This window comes from Syngnathus scovelli, chromosome 13 (assembly GCF_024217435.2).
Source record: "Syngnathus scovelli strain Florida chromosome 13, RoL_Ssco_1.2, whole genome shotgun sequence".
NCBI lineage: Eukaryota > Metazoa > Chordata > Actinopteri > Syngnathiformes > Syngnathidae > Syngnathus > Syngnathus scovelli.
Window position 1 is genome coordinate 9,539,248 of NC_090859.1, and position 18,484 is coordinate 9,557,731.

Here is an 18,484-nt window from a genome sequence, read left to right on the forward strand (position 1 = left end):
TATTATGAGGTATGCCATTGTGTTTTTGTAATTGCCTTTATTCTGCCTAGCAACAAGCAGCCACACAAACAAGTGGTGACCACCAAGAAGAATCTGAAAAATTCTTTTGTTTGACTACATCATATCTGCAAATTTTTATTTTCTGCTCATTTATATTTTCGGTTTGTTTGTTTTTAATATGTTGTGGAGTTTATCACACGGAAAAGAAATTGGGACAATTACTGTTTTAGCCTATCTATTTTATTTTATTTCATTTAAGACTTTAATATTTTGAATGATGAATGCTTTGTTGTGGCCGGTGAACATTAGCGACATCTAGTGGACAAACGATTTTTTGTCTTAATTAAAGCTAACCAACATTTTAACCTTAAAATTGTAAGGCAGACATCTCCGTTTTGCTTCATGACACATTATTTTGCATGGAAAATTTAATGATTTATTGGCACACATCCAACAACCCCCCCACTAGTCAATTTATCTTGAATGATTAAAATAATCTGCTTTATATTAAGTGAAGAAGTGCATACAGCTAATTATTCCGTAACCTTCTGAGGTGCCTGATAAAGTGGGAAAGAAATGACAACTTTAGAGCTGTTAATTAAGTCAGTGGACAGATTATGGCTTTGGAGTTAATTTAAAAAAATATTCGTATTCCTGTGCGCTTCACCTCGCAGGTCATTGCGGTATTACGTTATGTTTTTTTTCTACCATTTTTAGGATTTATCATATTTTGAGCAAATTGCTCCAAGAAAAAGTAACATTACAAGCATTTTTCTGGCAATTAAGATATAACTATTGCCAGACAAGAAAGAGCATTGCCACTTTTTAATAAAATCCCATTTTCCCATGAGCTCATAAATGAAGAATACTTCTTAATCCTAAATCCTTTTTTCTCATTGGATGTTAGCAAGAGGCAAGGATTCTGTGCGGGAAGTAATTTGCCGATAAATGCTTTATTTTAAATGTGGTTTTAAGAAATAAAAATGACTGACATATTTGTGGTATGGCGACTGAGAGTGCAAATGTGTTTGCAAGCTGCATGCAGGGCAATGCAACATTTATTCAGGCGAAAATAAAAGCAGCAGTCACACGCGTGTCTGCGTGCATGCACATCCACCGCCAAACTCTGAAATTGGAGGCGCTCGGGAACTTGTGAGGCTAAAAATATCACCGGCGTTTGCATCAGGGGAGGTGGGCCATGTTGCAGATCTGGAAAGCAGCTTTAAAAATTGTCAGGGTGGGGGAAAAATGCATTTTAGAGGAACACAAACAGGAGGGTTGCTGTACATTGTTAAGTCTAATATTGAAAAGTTTGACTTTCACAAGTAGGAGAAACTCATATTTTCTTTTCAAGCATCATGCCTGCAGATATATTAAAAGTCTTTGTTTTTTATTTCCTCAGAGAGGCACGACTGAAGTCAGACCTAATCTAATTGGATTTCATAACATACTGTATGTCACCATGCAAACAGTACAAAAAACTCCTCCTCCTCCCCCTCCCTCCCCTGAATCCTGCAGAGCTTCAATCAATCCATCCTATGCTGAACTCAGGTGAGTGAGCAGATGTGCTCTTCCTCCTCATCTTTCCTCCACAACTACTAATTCCGCTCCTCGCTCTCTTTTGTTTTTGCATCCAACTGGCAGCTCACCGAGGAGAATCTGTAGAGCATCGCAACAGCAAAGCGGGAAACAACCACCATGCAGGTATGTTTCATTTAAATGTATATGTTTGACTTTATCCAGATGTTGTGATTTTTCTGCGGTTGTACCACAACAGCCAACGCACGAGCCCACCCTTTATTTAATAATTCATCATTCAAATTGATTTTGGCTCACGTTTTATGATTTTTCAACCACAGGGAAGAACAGCTCCCAACCATGCTGACAATATTTTATTTCAATTTTTTTTGTAAGGAAAATTTGCTCTTTAAATGCATCTTTTTATTTATTTATCTATTATTTATCTTTTTTTTTTTTTTTTGCTGTATCATGCAGCACATAATATTTGCATGCAGGTGAATATTTTTTCACAGTTTTTAATGTTTTTTTCTTTGTCCTTTCAAGAGCTTCTATAAATGGCCTAATCTTTTATTGATTCAATTTTAAGGAGTGTGAATAATTGAGTGAGGACATTCATGTGCGTGTGTGCTCCGCCACCCTCTTCTCTTATTCAAACAGAAGGGAAAGCCAGGCATTGTGCAATATTTTTAATTCATGTGCATTCAAAAATACTTTGGTTGCATTTTTCAAACAAAAAAACGCAACTCCACAAATAGATTTGCCAATTTAGTTGAGCCAAATTAAATCACTGACAGATTTGATGATGAAAACCTCACAGAAAAATTGCTTCTCAGCTCTTTTAAAATTCAGACACAGTGTCCACAGTGACTTATCCCTGAAATATTCATCTGGCTGCAGAGCCCCCTGAATGTGCTCCAGTGTCAGGTGACATGATGAAAATAACAAGAAAATGGGTTATTTTTAGAAGCGCTCTAGACACACAATGATTCGATATCTACAGCATCATCAGATCACATTTTCTCAATGTACTCAGTAGCAAGGTGCTAGGGGGCGGAGTCATATTTTGAAAATGGAAAGTCATTCCTCCAGCAAATCAAAAGGGAGAAAAAATGAGTGGGAGATTAGTGTGCAACAGACATGTCTAAAGGAAAACCATAATTAAAAGAAGTCTATTTGTGTCTCCCTTAAGGCACAAGGCAAGGAGGTGGATGGCGGTCTGCTGCCTGATGGGAAAGAGCCGGCCGGACAAGCTGAGGGCTCAAAGTGGGAGAAACCCAAGTTCTCACGAAAATCTCTCATGAGGTGCTGTCTGGTCAAGTGGATCATCGCTAGCACCACTCAACAGGGCCCAGGTAGAACTATTGTCAAATCGTGACCCAATAGTTAAGAACAATTGAGAGAAAATGTTTTGTTTTTTTTTTAAATAAATGTGTGCATCATATTTTTGAACTATGAAGCCAGCTCTGTAAATAGCATCTGGACTGGTTAAGTGCACAAGTGAATTATTTGTCACTACTATATTGCCATCTACTGGTCAACAGATGGAACTCCCACAGCAAATGATAATGAAAAGATTGAGGTTATTCAATTGGACAGTTTTTATGTGAATAAATGGGAAGAAATTTGGGTCTTTTTTTTTTTTTCTTCAAGAAGTAACTTCTGTTGATTTAGTTGTCATAATGTTTGATTTATTTAGACATTTTTTAGATTAGAGGGGAAGAGAGCAGGACTACATCAGAACTCAAGACGCATCAAACACTGATGCTGCGTTGTTTTTACTGTACGAGTTCCTAGCTTTGGATGTTATTGCTGTGATGACGTGTTTTTTTTTTCCCTCTAACTCGTGTCTGGGTATAGATCATACTGTAAGTCTAATTCTTGTTTTGGGTTCAAAAAAGATTGTGATGCTTAAAATATTAAGGGCTGAGGATTGATCCTTGTGGCACACCGCATACTAGACACTAGATTTTTGTCCCAACCTAGCTTCCCCCCAAAAATCAGCAAATTAGCATATGCTGACGGTAGGGAATCCTCCAAGCCCACAGGAAAGTTTCCACCTCCAACAAAATGAGCTGTCCCACTCCCCCCCTCCATCAAAGATTGTTACCTCCTAACAATTGATTTGCCCTCTCCTACTTAAACTGAGTCCATTATGTTCTGCAGAGTCATCAGTTTTGGATCTCACTTCCCTTTACTGGTTCGTAAGCTTGCTGACAAACACATTCAAAATATGTAACATGCTAAGCACATGGATGTTCGGCGGAAAGTTGCAGCGGCACCGACACGCCTGCTGTGTGTACCGGCAGTACTTTAAACAAGGTGCCTTTTAGCGGCCCCCCGTTAAATGTGTTTTAAGCTCAGCGATATTGACAAGCCGGCTCCTTCACTCTTAAGTGCTGTTCATATATCCATAGCATCAGCGGATATGGATGATCGCTTGTTTTTTTTTTTTTTTTTAATACAGCTTTGCATCCAAATGACTGAGCAAATAAAGCTGAGACTATCCAAACCTCCCAAACACATAGGTGAGAGGTGGTGGGTTGCCACCACTAGCGATGGAAGCTAGTTTAGCATCATGTGAGGAGGGGGATCAATGCTTCTCATCATCATGTGGTGGTGGAATCCTATTTTAACTTTGCCTCTTTGGACTCGGATTGTCTCCTAATGAGTCTCGCTTGTAACTGCTGATGTCTTCACTCCAAGCTGCATTGTCAGATTCTTTTTTTAAGACCTCATCGCCAAGGCTTACATTAAGTCTATTTTGGTTTTTATAAGAATCAGTGAGATGCCATGATGGGATTGGATGGCATGGAAATTATCGCAATGGTAGTTGTTGCCGGGATGTTTTATTCTGTGCTTAAACAGTTTGGGATGTGTGACCCTTTGATGCAGGAAGGTAAGAATATTTTGTTGCCTATTTGGTTCACCTGTGACGTTTATGATGTCATGTACCAAGAAGTGGGTCAAAAAAATCGACTATATATTGTTAAATGGGGTCACAGTATAATTAAATGTATTTTTAATTTATTTATGGTCATCATCTCAATCTCTCCCCCCGGTTTTGTCTCTTCCCACTTTCCATTTGTGTTGCGCTCCTTGTAAAGATGGTGAGTATTTATGTTACAGTAAATTGAGTTGATATTTTAGCACTTTTGACATAATCCTCCCTTTTCATGATGGACATTTTGAATATTAAATTACAGGAGAAATTTACTTGCTTACTTTACCAGTGTCTGTTCTCGATTTCTTAAGTGAGAATAATCTACACAACTTGCATTCAAAGTGTCCAAAATGAAAGTTAAAAATAATGCTCTGAATAGTTGTTATTTATTATCTTTTTTCCCCAGCACTTATTTTTTATTATTTTTAGTATTATCATTTTTTATTTTTTATTTTATTATTATTTTTATATTGTTATGTTTTATTACTATTTTTTATTTTATTATTATAATTTTGGTATGTTTGTTGCACTTTCTTAACATCCTTACTCTGTTTTGCATCCAGATGGAAAGAATCGCCTTATTTTGCTTTCCATTTCTCTCTGATAGAACCCCCCCCACCCCCCTCTGGATTTTCCTGTTATTATTAACGTGTCTTCACGTTCTCCCTTTTGGCCTTTTCTTTTTTGCCTCCCTCTGGCAGACAGCAGCGACTGTGACCTCGAGCTGTCCATGGTACGTCATCAACCCGAAGGCCTTGAGCAGCTCCAGGCGCAGACCCAGTTCACCAGGAAGGAACTTCAGTCACTTTACAGAGGCTTTAAAAATGTAAGAAAATTAAGAGATCATGAACAAAAAAAAAAAAATATTGGTCCACATTTGCTTTTTAAAGCTTTATTCTGTTTTTCTGTATATGCACAAAAGTGCTGCTTTGACGCTATCATGTGATTTATACCGTCAACTGTTGATGCTAATGCATATGGTGGGAGTTGCAGGTTTTAGTGCACTTTAACCGAGGTCAACACTAATCAAAGTGGATACAAAGACTACAAGCCAAAATACATTAAGGATGCGTGTCATGACTTGTGGTCAGGAACCGTCCCTGTAAGCAAAACCATGTTGCTTATACAGTGGAACGTTTAATGCCTAACGCAAGAAGACTCTATTTTGGGTTAGCGATATGTTTGCTGCCACTCTAAGTGCGCCCCTGGTTGTCATGGTAACAAAAAAACATCTTGCGTAAGCTCAGATCAGGTGAGTCAAGGACTAGCAAAGACCCAGACATGTAAAAAGCACACATGTAATCAATATTCATTCATATTTTCACAAATAGGAATGTCCCAGTGGGCTTGTGGATGAAGAAACGTTCAAGACCATTTACTCGCAGTTTTTCCCTCAAGGAGGTAATTGGCAATTTTGATTGATATTTTTTCAGAGATTTTCAATGAGAGCTTTTTGTCCATTTTGGCGCCTTGCCCCCTCAGATGCCACTATGTATGCTCATTTCTTGTTCAACGCTTTCGACATGGATAGAAGCGGCGCCATCCGATTTGAGGCAGGTCTTTTCCATTTTTATTTATAATTTTGAGATTATTTATCAGCTAACCTAATGACCTTTGCAGGACTTTGTGGTGGGCTTGTCCGTGTTGCTTCGAGGTTCGGTGACAGAAAAGCTGCGCTGGGCCTTTAATCTCTATGATATCAACAAAGATGGCTACATCACTAAGGAGGTTTGAGAAATATGCATCTAATATTGCTCAACTGGAAAAGTCTACACACCCCTGTTAAAATACCTGTTTTTTGTGATCAAAAACATTTTCCCCCATTATTGTGACATATAACTTGCACAACTCAATTAAAAAAACGGAAAAAAAATGTGGTTGCATAAGTGTGCACACCCTTGTGCACCCTTGTGATATTATTCAATTTTCACTTACACAAAATAGGAAGAAGCACTTCACTGTGATTTCTTATTTTCTTGCAGGACATGTTGGCAATAATGACTTCCATTTATGACATGATGGGCAGGTACACCTTACCGAGCGTACGAGAAGATTCCCCATATGAACATGTGGAGAAATTCTTTCAGGTATGCTGACTGTTTGTTCGACTTAAAACAAGAAGTCCATGGAAACAATTATTTTCCAGAAAATGGATCGGAACCGTGACGGCGTGGTGACCATCGATGAATTCATAGAAACTTGCCAAAAGGTAAAACCAACAATTTGAGTCACCTTTTCGAGTTTTGCGCATCACACTTAATTCATGTTCTGTCTTTGGAACAGGATGAGAGTATTATGTCTTCCATGCAACTTTTTGAAAACGTCATCTAGCTTCAGACGGAGGAAAGTGGAAACGCCTCAGCCTACCGTAAACCTTAGAAATCACCGTAGGTTTTCTTTTCCCCCCCAAATATAGTAGCCGTACTCGACTGCAGAGAATTGTGCCAATTAGAAGTCAGTTAGGACAGGAAGGCTTTATTTTTATTTTTCTAAATTATATTAGATTTGTATCATTTCTTTGACAAATAAATAATGACACTTAATTCAAATGAATTACAATGTAATGTTTTGTCTGTATGATTTAACAAGTCCAAGCTGTTAATCTAGCCATAGCCCTATCTAATAAAAAGTAGTGCTTTGCCGCCATCTTGTAACATCTTCTAAATTATAAAACGTTTTTTAGGTTACTTACAAATTTATACTTATTATGAAACGCAATTTTATGCAGTCTATGTTGTGACAAAGGAGCTTCACATGGTTAAATCATGTGAACAAGTGTGTGTCTGTCACAAGTTTCCCCTCAAAGGAAACGGGATATTCCACACTCTTAGGAAAAGTGGGGAAAAAAAACAAAACAAAGACAGAGTTGAGTGATTTCACTGGACAGAAATGTCTGTTAACAATCATCTCTGTTGTTTTACATCTTCTGGACGTTTTTACTGTCTTGTGCAAAACATGCCGTGCAAACTGGTTCTTATTCATTGCTGTCCGCTGTGTTGTATAAAATGAATCACAGGCCCTGAAGCTACTCAAGCACTCTGTGTGATTATGAAGAAAGCGTTTCAGAAAGCCAGCTCGTTGTTTTTCAATGAGGGGATGTCCAGTAGAAAGTCGATACAAACCTTGTAGAAATACGTTTTTATCTTAATTGTCATAATATGCAATTTAAAGTAACTTTACCGCTAAAAGCATGTCAGTAGAGTTGCGTGTTGTTGTCGACAAACAAACACGTGTGGTGTTGCATCGTCCGCTTATGTGCTGAATAATGGCACATGAGCGTTGGGAGGTCAGCAAAAATCATTCAACCTGTACTGTATTATTCATCTCGGGCCAATAGGGACACGTAGGGGGAGGGGCTTAGCTCTTGTTGGTATGGAATTAATTATGAACACGGTACCTTCTGGATCAAATGGATGGGCCTCATCAACATTGCATCCTCAGAGCGGGACTCGACGGGAAGGTAAACACATTGAATTGTTCTTTGATTTTTTTTTTTGTGTAATTTTTTGTTTTTGCATGTTATTGACAAAGTAAATACATTGTTTAATAAATAATATTTTACTAAATACATAAATCTAGAGAATACATATTTATTATTTCTAAACTACATAATTACAACTGTGAACCCATTGTTAAATTTAATTTAATTAATTTGATTGTGTAGCCTTTTCTTAATGCCGTTTGCTTTTTAGGTGGTCAGTTCTGTTATTAAATTCAAAGCAAAGAAAATAATGAACATGTTTTGACTAATGTGTGTTTGCAGGACCTCTAGATTGTGATGACAAGCCAGCAAAAGCTTGCGTCACTGTGGCTCTTGTTGCTCATCGTAGCACTCTGCCCAGCGGCGCAGTTCACTTCCAGTAAGCGTGGCGGAAAAAGCAACAAGGCGCCTGCGTCAAAGGGTCACAGCCTCCCTAAGAATGGCTTGAAGTGGGCGGGGACAGCGACTGGCATGCTGGGCGGTACAGGCACGGGATATGGACTGGGTTTTCTCGGAAGGCCCAAGCAGGGGTCCAGGGGGCCCGTCGGCCAGAAGAAGGAATCCACCGAGCGCTATTACGGCCAAGGTCAAATGTTTCGCAATCAGTCAAGGTGGAGGGCTTTTCTGAAGGCGGAGGCGCCTGCCCACATGAGTAACCGCTTCCTTATGCTGGGACATACACTCACCTTCCTCACAGGGATTTGTATGAGTGCAATTTGACCTGGTGGAAATAGAATAAAAGTTTGCAAATGATATTCCCTGTTGATTCATGTTCTGCTATTTTGGTCAAAGGTGGAGGGAGAAATTCCTAAATTTAGACACTGTGTAGCGCGATTAATTTAAAATAGTTTCAAATGTATTTGACTGAAAAAAGACGAGTCACAAAACAGAGAACTGAGTCAAGAGATAGGGATTTCTAACACAGAATTTATTTGATAACATACACTTTTACAGCACGGTAATACATTAGTATCATTTGTTGGCCGATTAATGCAACTGAATTCAATGATGTATTTATTTAGTATTCCAATTGTAAAGGAGAAGTGCACTTTTTTCCCTATGGGAAACACAAACGTGTGGAAAATACCCAACATTCATTTAAATTTCATTTTAATTGACAAAACTGAATGATTTGTGAAGTTTAAAAATATATAAAACAACAAAAGAAAATGATCTACTACACAAGTTACTGCACAATAAATCATTGCCGGGACCAGACAAACTAGTCAAATATTAAAAATGGACAACTGAGATGGAAAGATGTCTTTAAAATTTAAATTGAAAGTACATTTTCTTCTGTTACAACTTTACTCTCATAACATGATGTTTGTCTCATATTACAGCTTTATTCTTATAAGAGTGTAAAATTTTTTCCTGAATATTTCAATTGACATCTTACAACTTTTTATCCTCGTAATTTCAGCAGTAGTTTTTCAGCGTGCTCCTGTTACAATTTGACTGAAAACATTTGCATGACAATTCTCAGAAAGCAGGCGCTCTATTTACACAACACAGTGCACACCCTGTTTACGCTCAGCAGGTGAAGCTTCGGTGCATTATTTCTAGTTATATTGTTATAATAAACTGCCATATAAGTGCAAAAAAAAAAAACTATGTACCGGTACTCTATTAACAACATTAAGTGCAAATAAAAAATGAGACAGTACTTTTCATGAAGACGCACAGGTTAATTTTATGTGTGTGTGTGTGTGTGTGTGTGTGTGTGTGTATATGTGTGTGTATATACGTGGGGTATAATCAATTGTTAGTTGCCATCTGGGTTACATGATGCTTTTATATAGGATGCTGTTTATATAGCAACTCTGATCAAACCTGGAAATGTTCATTTCCATTCAAGGATCAAAAGTGTTTGTGAATTTCACCATTCTGCTCCTTGTTGGAGATTATCAAGGTTTGCAAAAAAGTACCGAAACCTTGAAAGTTTAAAGACAAACAGAGCTCACCTATGAGGGTGAGACTGCCTTTTAGAAAGTCTAATATGTATCCCTCCTAAGTTTTTATCAGTAGTTTACATAGTCGTTGACATAATATGAGCCAGAAGGTGCAAAATTCATGATTGAGGATATAGAATACATTGGACCAGCATTACTGTGTAAACACGTGCAGCTAAAATGGCGGGACTAACTTTTTTTTTACTGGAGTAGAAGCATGCTGGACAGCATCACGAAGAGTGATGGAAAAAACTGTACCACCCCGGAGCTTGGCCCCCTTTGGACCTGAGAGTCAAACTTGCGTTTCTCCAGGAAGCGCTCGGAGTAGGTCATATAATTCTCCACGCAGCGGCGTACCTTCATCTGTTCCACCAGAGATGGGTAGCCGATCTCCTCGATGCTCACTGTGTCGTCGTCTTCTTGGATATTTCCGGAGGAGTTGGTCTTCTGTTCCTTGAGAAGATCCGTTCTGTTCATACATTTGGCCATGAACGCGTCATAGGTCTCGGCTCTCGGCGGCGGTTTGTAGACGTAATCGCGGCCAAAGTCCTTCTGGTCGGTGGATTGCGAACCGTAACGGCGGTACATGTAGTTGTTGTAGTAAGACTCTTCCTCTGGGTTACGGAACGAGAAGTGCGGTCGAGGGAAGCGCCCCAGTCCGTATCCTACCGCCATCCCGGCTACGGCGCCCACGCCCGCCGCCATGATAGCCTTCTTGGCAAACCCTGAAGATTTGGGTTTGTAACCCATACTCTGCACGGAACGGGAGAAGGGGGACCCTCCTGTTCCATGACCGCCGTATCCGTAAGCGCCCCCGCCAATATGGGGACTCATGATCTTATTGTTTGGGTTTCCTTGTGGATAGCCGAATGATCCGCCACGCCCGGGATATGGGTTTCTGTTTGGATACCCCCCTGCAGCTGGGTAGCCTCCTGCAACTGGGTAGCCACCCCTGTTAGGATAGCCCCCTCCGGCAGGGTAGCTTCCCCCGGCCGGGTAGCTCCCCCCGGCCGGGTAGCCACCCCTGTTTGGATAGCCCCCTGGATTCTGGTTAGGATAACCGCCTCCAGCTGGGTAATTGCCCCTTCCAGGGTTTTGGTTGGGGTATCCACCTCCTGCGGGGTACTGGTTGGGGTATCCACCGGCAGCTGGATTACGGCCTGCGGGGTTCTGGTTTGGATAGCCGCCAGCAGGGTTTTGATTGGGGTATCCACCAGCAGCTGGATTACGGCCTGCAGGGTTCTGGTTTGGATAGCCGCCAGCAGGGTTCTGGTTGGGGTATCCACCAGCAGCTGGATTACGGCCTGCCGGGTTCTGGTTGGGGTATCCACCAGCGGCTGGTTTACGACCTGCAGGGTTTTGATTTGGATAACTACCACCAGCTGGATAACTACCACCAGCTGGATAACCACCGGCGTTGGGTCGACCGGGATTCTGGTTGGGGTAACTACCGCCTCCCGGATAACTTGATGGGTTTCTATTTCCTGCTCCTGGGTAATTCCCACCAGATGGGTATGGATTGGTGTTTCGGTTAGAAGAGCCTCCTGGATTCGAGCTGGACGGTTTGGATTGCGAGCCCCGGTTACTCGAAGAAGAGCTGGAAGATCTCCGGCCACTGCTACTGCTCGAGCCCCCTCTTTTGGCCCATGTGGAGTCGGTGTTTAGCAGACATATGATGAGAGAAGACAGCAAAGCTACCTCGACCCATCGCTTCATCATGGCCCTAAGGAGAAAAGGAGCAAAATCACTGATTTGAGATTAAATAAAACACAATTACCAACAACAATGACAAGGCAACAAATGACATCATGTTCCTGGTCGGTAATGGATCATCCGATAGAGAGAGCGACTTTAACCTGATTGTATTTTAGCAATCGGCATTTATTTTCCTCTCATCGTTTGCTTGACTAAAACAAATCATGATAAACCCACAACAGAGTTTACAAATATTGTCGAATATATCATTTTTCTTTCAAATAAATCGGCAACAGGCAACTTGGCCGACAGCAATCAACCATAAGAATAAAACAAATATGAATAACGGAATTGGCTTTGTCTCGACTATGGAAAATTATTATTGCGTTTACCTGAATAATGTCCCACTGAGGAAAAACGGCTAAATACGGTTATTCGTCGTTAAATTTAGAGATTACGCGTTGTTGTCCTCCGTGTTGTTTCGCTCCGTTATGCGCTGAGACTGTGAGGGTTGGGTCTTGAGCTGCGGAGCACTCGTTTTGTACACACCCTCGACCTGACATTTGCATAAGTCCAGATACAACCAGTTACCAGGAACACAATTTTACTTGATTGTACTCTTTTTGTGTTAAAATGCTCCAGAGTGATTTTGCAATTAATACAGCGTGAACATTTTGGAAGGTCATTTTTGTATAAATGTTATTTTATTTCATCCTGTGACGCCCAGTTCACAAAACAAGCGCATCTGTTACTCATGCGCAGTAGTGCGGTCCAAAGGTGGGCAGAACGGCTAGCGTCTCTCTCATTGGCTGATGTCACCACGCCTGTGACGTCACGACTGTAAACTGACAAGATACCCGTATGTACTCGCGGTACATCGTGGAAAGATGTCGGAAAGGAGAGTAACAAGTGGAGGAACCGCGGACACGAAATCAACCATAAAGCTCCAACGTCGTCGTGTTTATTGCTAGATTTTAAATTAAGTCGCTAAATTAGTTATTCCTAGAAGCGGAGTCGTCTGGTGTGCATGGGAGGCTAAAAACGTCTTAATCCGAAGAAGAGACCGAGCGGTGACTGGCAGAGAACGACCGCGTGAGAGGGCTTCAACCGGGCAGGGGTGCTGCTTCGGCTTCTCGCTTAGGTGGGGATGTTATCCGTACTGTCTTATGGCAGACTGGTAGCCAGGGCTGTCCTCGGTGGACTCTCGCAGACGGACGGGCGCGACTACAGCCTCGTTACCGCCAGCTATGGCTTCGGCAAGGACTTTCGGAAGGGGATTCTTAAGAAAGGGATGTGCTACGGGGACGACGCCTGCTTCATTGCGAGGAACAAGAGTGCCGACGTTTTGGGTAAGATCATTCTCCGTTAGTGGGAACCGGTCTGCATGCTCCGGTTGTACCCGGTTGACCTTCAGTGGTCCGTCGTCCACCACTACACGTGGACTGACCTCACGATGAAAACATAACAATCTCCACCCCCTCCGGTCACACGGCCTGAACATTATCGCCAAATTCCATTTTACAAAATTTGTCAGTTTCATTTGTATGCATTCACTATGTAAAATTGACCGATAATGGCATAATGTATTGTTATGACACGTTGTCGAGGTGCAGTTTTTACGCCGTAAAGCAAATGACCTTTCACCTAGATACGTTCGGACAAAAAAGCGGTGCAAGATAATTCACCAAATCGAGTCGGGGTGTGTATATAAACTCATTCAAAGACTCCCAATGTTGAAATTAACACAAATTCGAAACATTGTGACAGAAAACAACAAGGTCAGAATGGTCGAGCATGGAGGCGGCCATTTTGCTAACAGCCACGTTAGCCTCTCTTAGCTTGGCTGGAATTGGCTTTTGTCCACAGACGTGATGAGTAAACGAAACTGTCTTTCATGCTTTTCCAGGGGAACCACCGAGGAGTTTGTCATTCATGGGGGTTTTCTTAAATGTTTCACATCAGAAAACTGCGTGCAAATTTCCCTTTAAACCTAACACGTTTACTCTTTAATCAAATTAGGGAGGGGGCCGCATCAATTCTGCAACTTGAGTGTAATTTAACACTTTTGTGGACATGAGAGGGGATTATAAACTTCTAAGACCGTGATGTCACATCAAACAAAGAGCAAAATATTACAAGATGTCAATGGTTTGCATCAGCCGATCTCCGGGAATTAAAAATAATGTTTGCATTTCTGCCTTTGTAATGTAAGAGGTCTTATTTATTCATTGTTCTTTAATGTTCTTAAATAATTCATTATAGTAAATTTCTTGGCTTATCTCATTGTACTGTCTTGGACTCGCGCTTTCTCCAGTTCAAAACAATAATTTGTGTTATTCAATTGAACTTGTAAACACCGCACATTTTGTTTTTCTCTCTCAAGATAGGTGTGCTAATTTCCTGCTTGTCTCACAGGTGTAGCGGATGGCGTGGGTGGCTGGCGGGACTACGGCGTCGACCCATCTCAGTTCTCTGCCACGTTGATGAGAACATGCGAGCGGCTAGTGAAGGAAGGTCGCTTCACTCCGAGCAATCCAGTGGGCATCCTGACGTCTGGCTACTATGAACTCTTACAGAACAAAGTCCCCCTTTTAGGTAAGTTACGGTCCGCATCACACATTATGAGGATGTACATTTTGTGAAACCAAACAGAAACTCAATCTACCGCAGCCCTCACACTTGTTGAATAACCAGTTTCGTATTCATTGGGTAATGTGTACTTGAGCTCTGCAGCCGAATGCGGCTCTGAGTTTTGCCCGCCAAGGCTACAGTCACTCAGCAGCATAAATCACAATAAACACCTCAAGGTAAAGATAATGCCGCCGCTGTTTTTTTTTTTTTTTCCTTTTTGTAGGCAGCAGCACAGCCTGCATCGTAGTGCTGGACCGACGGAGTCACCAGCTCCACACGTGTAACCTCGGCGACTCAGGCTTCCTGGTGGTGCGCGGAGGCGAGGTGGTGCACCGTTCGGATGAGCAGCAGCACTACTTCAACACGCCCTTCCAGCTGTCCATCGCTCCCCCGGGGTCCGAAGGGGTGGTGCTCAGTGACAGGTGGGCAGCGAGACCCGTGTGACGCACCGTGAAAAGAAGTGCCCCTTAGCTTTTGTTGTGCTCAGCATCTGCTGGCTTCCTTCACACTGAATATGAGGGAAGGAATTTCATTCTGTAGGTATCGATTACAGGAAATGGGCAAGCGTTCTTGTTCCACATGACCACAAATTCTTCCCGGCCGTTGGGCTTGAGATGTACATCATTTGCAACCTCAAAACGACGTATGCCCCTATTACTAGTAAATAGCATGGCATGCTCTACAAAATGGCCTCCGGACCATGTCGTTTTGGATTTTGGCAAATTTGCATTAGCTGAACTCTATCTTTTTATTTATTTATTTTTTTTAATTAGGAACAGAGTTATAGTGTACTGACATTCACCCATTAATGGATTCCCATTAAAATTAATGGAACACATCTATCCAGTCCAACCGCAGAGTCGAGTTTCCCTCTCATAGATGCCTGGCGGAACCACACATTTGCACCCCCCTCCTTCAGAGACAAAAAAAAAAGAGAAAAATTATGCTTAAACTGTTTCTACACCAGGACTTCAGTTTGTCAGAGGTTCTGGAAATAAATATGCGTCCCTGAGACCAGCAATACTCCCTAGCGAGGCAGGACTGCTACCATGTCAACAGTTAACAAAACACCGTGTCCGAGCGACCTCCTCCTTAATAATAGATACGAAGAGCTTCAGTTTTGCGTTTCTTTGAACTCATTGCCCCTGTTTTCCCCTTTTCAGTCCAGAAGCTGCTGACAGCTCCTCGTTTGACGTGCAGCTCGGTGACATCATCCTCACCGCCACCGACGGCCTCTTTGACAACATGCCTGATTACATGATTCTCCGGGAGCTCAAAAAACTCAAGGTGTGACATCGTTTTCAATCGGCGTGCAACATACTGCACGGATTAGATTTCCTCCTAAGTAATGTCTCATCTTCTTATTCAGACCAGCAACTACGAGAGCATTCTGCAGACGGCACAGAGTATAGCAAAACAAGCTCACGACCTCGCCTATGATCCCAACTACATGTCGCCGTTTGCACAGTTTGCATGTGACAACGGTCTGAATGTAAGAGGTAAGCGTGTCCCTCACATGCACCAAGAATTACGTCCAGTTGTTGAGGTGCATCTCATCACATGACCACAACACCATCACAAACACTTGAAATTTATTTGTCTGGTTTTCTCCCGCAGGAGGAAAGCCAGACGACATCACGGTGCTGCTTTCCATCGTGGCCGAATATACAGATTAGGAAGCGTATGCGCTCGAATGTGTGTTTGGCGCCGCGGGGCTCGCTCACCCCTTTCCCGGCCGCCCAACTCTTCCTCCGACACGACGCCCACGCCTCCATCCATGTCTGTTTAGTTTTCGTTTGTTCCTCCGGCGTGTCAAAGGGAAAGCGGGCAGCTCGGATAGATCCATGTTGACCGTGGTGCAGGAGAAGCCCCAACGCGGCACATTAAGGCGTCCAAATTGCGTGGCATGGAAAGAGGAGTAAGCCAGGCTTTGGAGGTTCTTTGATCAAGAATTAAGAGGTTGAACTTGAATGTGTTTCTGTAGCCCCATTTGAGGCCAGTGCAGAGGAGGTGGCTTTGCGAAGGTGCAGATTGAGCTAACTAGCTCGGTCCTCGGAGGGAACTCAACAGAGCCTCCGTCGAGCCAACATGCATCGAGGTTTGGGGCTTGTAAATAGTTCTGTTTTGAGACTGTCTTTACTTCTCTTTGACTTAATGTCGCGAGTGATGCGTTCACAGACACACTGAGATAGTGTGATAGGAAAAGGGAGTAATTGCGTGCGTTTGAGTGAGTTCCAATGTTTGACGTTAAGAGAAACGCTATGGCATCTGGTAATGCTCACGGTTGCAAACATAGGTCAAGGGTGTGAAGATAAAGAGATGTATATTTTTTTAAATAATGTTTGAAAGTCTCTGCCCAGATCAAATGCTGTATTTCCTCCTATAGTGGTTTACTCGATGAACTGCCAAGATTGTCAGATGTTGATTGGGGTGGGCGGGGCTTTACATGTACAGATGGATTTTGAAAATATTAAAATGACGATACATTTTATCCACACATTTTTCTATCATACTGTTTCCCAATTAAGACGGGGAACAACAGACGAAAAATCTCTTTGCACGCCTCGCATCCAAAAATTGCATCTTTTGGTTAAACATTTAGATCCACTAACATAGATCAAATATTACCATTTTATTTTGTATGGGCTGTCCAGCAAAACAGATGTCATTAACTTAAACCGTCCCAAAATTAGGCAAGTCATGCTTTGTTGGACAGTGGTGATTGCTCTTACACCGCCACCTAGTGGCACAATACTTTGTAAATGTTATTTAAGGTAAGGCGTTTATTTCTTCCAGTGTGACAAGGGTACTATTTGAGGAAATATGGTATGTTTGGTTTATGAAAAAGTTGTAGCAACTATTAGCTGAGTTTTTATTTTTTTTCTGTTGCTGCTTTTCTTGTGTAATTTGATTATATGAGCTGAATTACATGAACATTTTCACCGTGGTTGTGTGCGTGCGGATTTTAATCCCTTTGCGTAATGTCTTGACCGTTTCAACATGGGTACACCAATGACATTTTTTCTTAATATATTCATCAGAACGCCTTGTGGTTGTAAACACGCAGCAATACTGTACACAAATTACGCTCAAAACTTGGTGGGATTGATCAGATATTTTTTGCTGAAGGATTTTGTCTTTCTTACATGCGATTGGTTGTTTAGAGCTTGTGCACGACAGGTTTCTGAAACCAAAGAACGAAAGCCATATAGAGTAGAATGTTATATTAGGGACCTTGCTCTGTACTGTATGTCTTGCTGTAAGTGGAGACCAATAATGTCACTGTTTTATGTATGTTTCAATATTATAGTAGGAGCTGTACTCGTGTGGCGGGGGTAGATTATTTGTCAGTGCTTTTCTCTTTGCATGGTTTCAGTCGATCCGTTTTACTCCTGTGTCTTTAAAATGTATGTCCTGGAAAAATGTAACTTATATGCAGACAAAGGCTGTGAAGTTTTAGCGTGCGAATGAAAAGGGGGGAGCACAATTTAAGCCTTACTTAACACATGATCTGTCATCAAGAGGCCTTCCCTGTCTTTGCAAGCTTGTCTCGTCCATGTTGTTTGTGTGTTCAATACGGTCTGCATACGTCCAGTTGTGTGTTCTCCCCGTCCGTCAAAGCAAAGGTGCTTCTGCCATCTCTACGACTGGTACGATTGTCCTTTTTCCAACAAGCGATATTTGTATGGGTGAATGAACTGTACATCTGTTTGTCACGGTGTAACAATGCAAGTCTAATTTATGTAAATATGTTTTGAAAAAATGTACAATATTTAAATAAAGAAGTTATAGTATTTTTATTTATTATTATTATTATAATTAAAAGTATTTATATTTAACAGAAAATGACTTGATTCATTATTAATAGCTCAATTTCAATCTGCAAATTTTAATTTGTAAAACTTGTTTTGAAATGTAAAAAAATAATATCCCCAAAAATTCAGTGTTGCACAATGTCTTTGTGGACATTGAAATTTTCTTGAGGTTAACATTAGGTTGCATTGATCATGTAATCTGGTTAGCCAAGCAATTACATAATCAGTATTTATTAATTGGGTATTTTATAATTATTTTGTATGTCTTAGTTTCTGCTTTATACATGTGCTTGGTTAAATTATTTTTTAAATAAATGAATTTATATTTTTTAGTCTCGTATCCTCAATACAAATGACTTGGCCACCCTTTTAAAAAATAAAATGGATCGATAGATTCAACAGTACCATGTGACTAATTATTGTAAAACACGTACTGGCCACACGGGGG

At 41.3% G+C, this 18,484-nt stretch overlaps 3 protein-coding genes across 4 annotated transcripts; 2 read left to right on the forward strand and 1 right to left on the reverse strand.

Moving 5' to 3' along the window:
- The first annotated feature begins 1,566 nt into the window (after positions 1-1,566).
- On the forward strand, positions 1,567-8,696 carry LOC125980126 (calsenilin). Of its 2 annotated transcripts, XM_049739197.2 has the most exons (10): positions 1,567-1,704; positions 2,711-2,873; positions 5,164-5,288; positions 5,794-5,863; positions 5,945-6,015; positions 6,083-6,190; positions 6,445-6,549; positions 6,609-6,671; positions 6,746-7,922; positions 8,226-8,696. In XM_049739197.2, exons 1-9 carry the CDS (start codon positions 1,699-1,701, stop codon positions 6,791-6,793), a joined length of 759 nt encoding a protein of 252 aa, XP_049595154.1. In that variant the 5' UTR covers positions 1,567-1,698; the 3' UTR covers positions 6,794-7,922; positions 8,226-8,696. The 2 variants fall into 2 exon arrangements, with proteins under 2 accessions (XP_049595154.1, XP_049595155.1); XM_049739198.1 differs by lacking the exons at positions 1,567-1,704; positions 2,711-2,873 and adding an exon at positions 2,912-4,417.
- A 154-nt stretch (positions 8,697-8,850) lies between these two features.
- prnpb (prion protein b) lies at positions 8,851-12,138 on the reverse strand. Its single transcript, XM_049739076.1, has 2 exons — positions 11,983-12,138; positions 8,851-11,618 (listed from the first exon to the last, which is right to left on the reverse strand). Exon 2 carries the CDS (start codon positions 11,612-11,614, stop codon positions 10,097-10,099), a length of 1,518 nt encoding a protein of 505 aa, XP_049595033.1. The 5' UTR covers positions 11,615-11,618; positions 11,983-12,138; the 3' UTR covers positions 8,851-10,096.
- A 305-nt stretch (positions 12,139-12,443) lies between these two features.
- Positions 12,444-18,015, forward strand: LOC125980120 (protein phosphatase PTC7 homolog). The gene is made up of 6 exons (XM_049739182.2): positions 12,444-12,939; positions 14,006-14,185; positions 14,445-14,643; positions 15,385-15,508; positions 15,591-15,720; positions 15,839-18,015. Exons 1-6 carry the CDS (start codon positions 12,738-12,740, stop codon positions 15,895-15,897), a joined length of 894 nt encoding a protein of 297 aa, XP_049595139.1. The 5' UTR covers positions 12,444-12,737; the 3' UTR covers positions 15,898-18,015.
- The last annotated feature ends 469 nt before the right edge of the window (positions 18,016-18,484 follow it).

Excerpts from the sequence above, each read along its gene's own strand:
- LOC125980126 (XM_049739197.2), top strand. Across the intron at positions 5,864-5,944 it reads GCAGTTTTTCCCTCAAGGAG|ATGCCACTATGTATGCTCAT; the intron begins GTAATTGGCAAT and ends TTGCCCCCTCAG. Across the intron at positions 6,550-6,608 it reads ATGTGGAGAAATTCTTTCAG|AAAATGGATCGGAACCGTGA; the intron begins GTATGCTGACTG and ends ATTATTTTCCAG.
- prnpb (XM_049739076.1), bottom strand. The coding sequence starts at position 11,614 with ATGATGAAGCGATGGGTCGAGGTAGCTTTGCTGTCTTCTCTCATCATA.
- LOC125980120 (XM_049739182.2), top strand. The coding sequence starts at position 12,738 with ATGTTATCCGTACTGTCTTATGGCAGACTGGTAGCCAGGGCTGTCCTC. Across the intron at positions 14,186-14,444 it reads GAACAAAGTCCCCCTTTTAG|GCAGCAGCACAGCCTGCATC; the intron begins GTAAGTTACGGT and ends TCCTTTTTGTAG. Across the intron at positions 15,721-15,838 it reads CAACGGTCTGAATGTAAGAG|GAGGAAAGCCAGACGACATC; the intron begins GTAAGCGTGTCC and ends TTTCTCCCGCAG.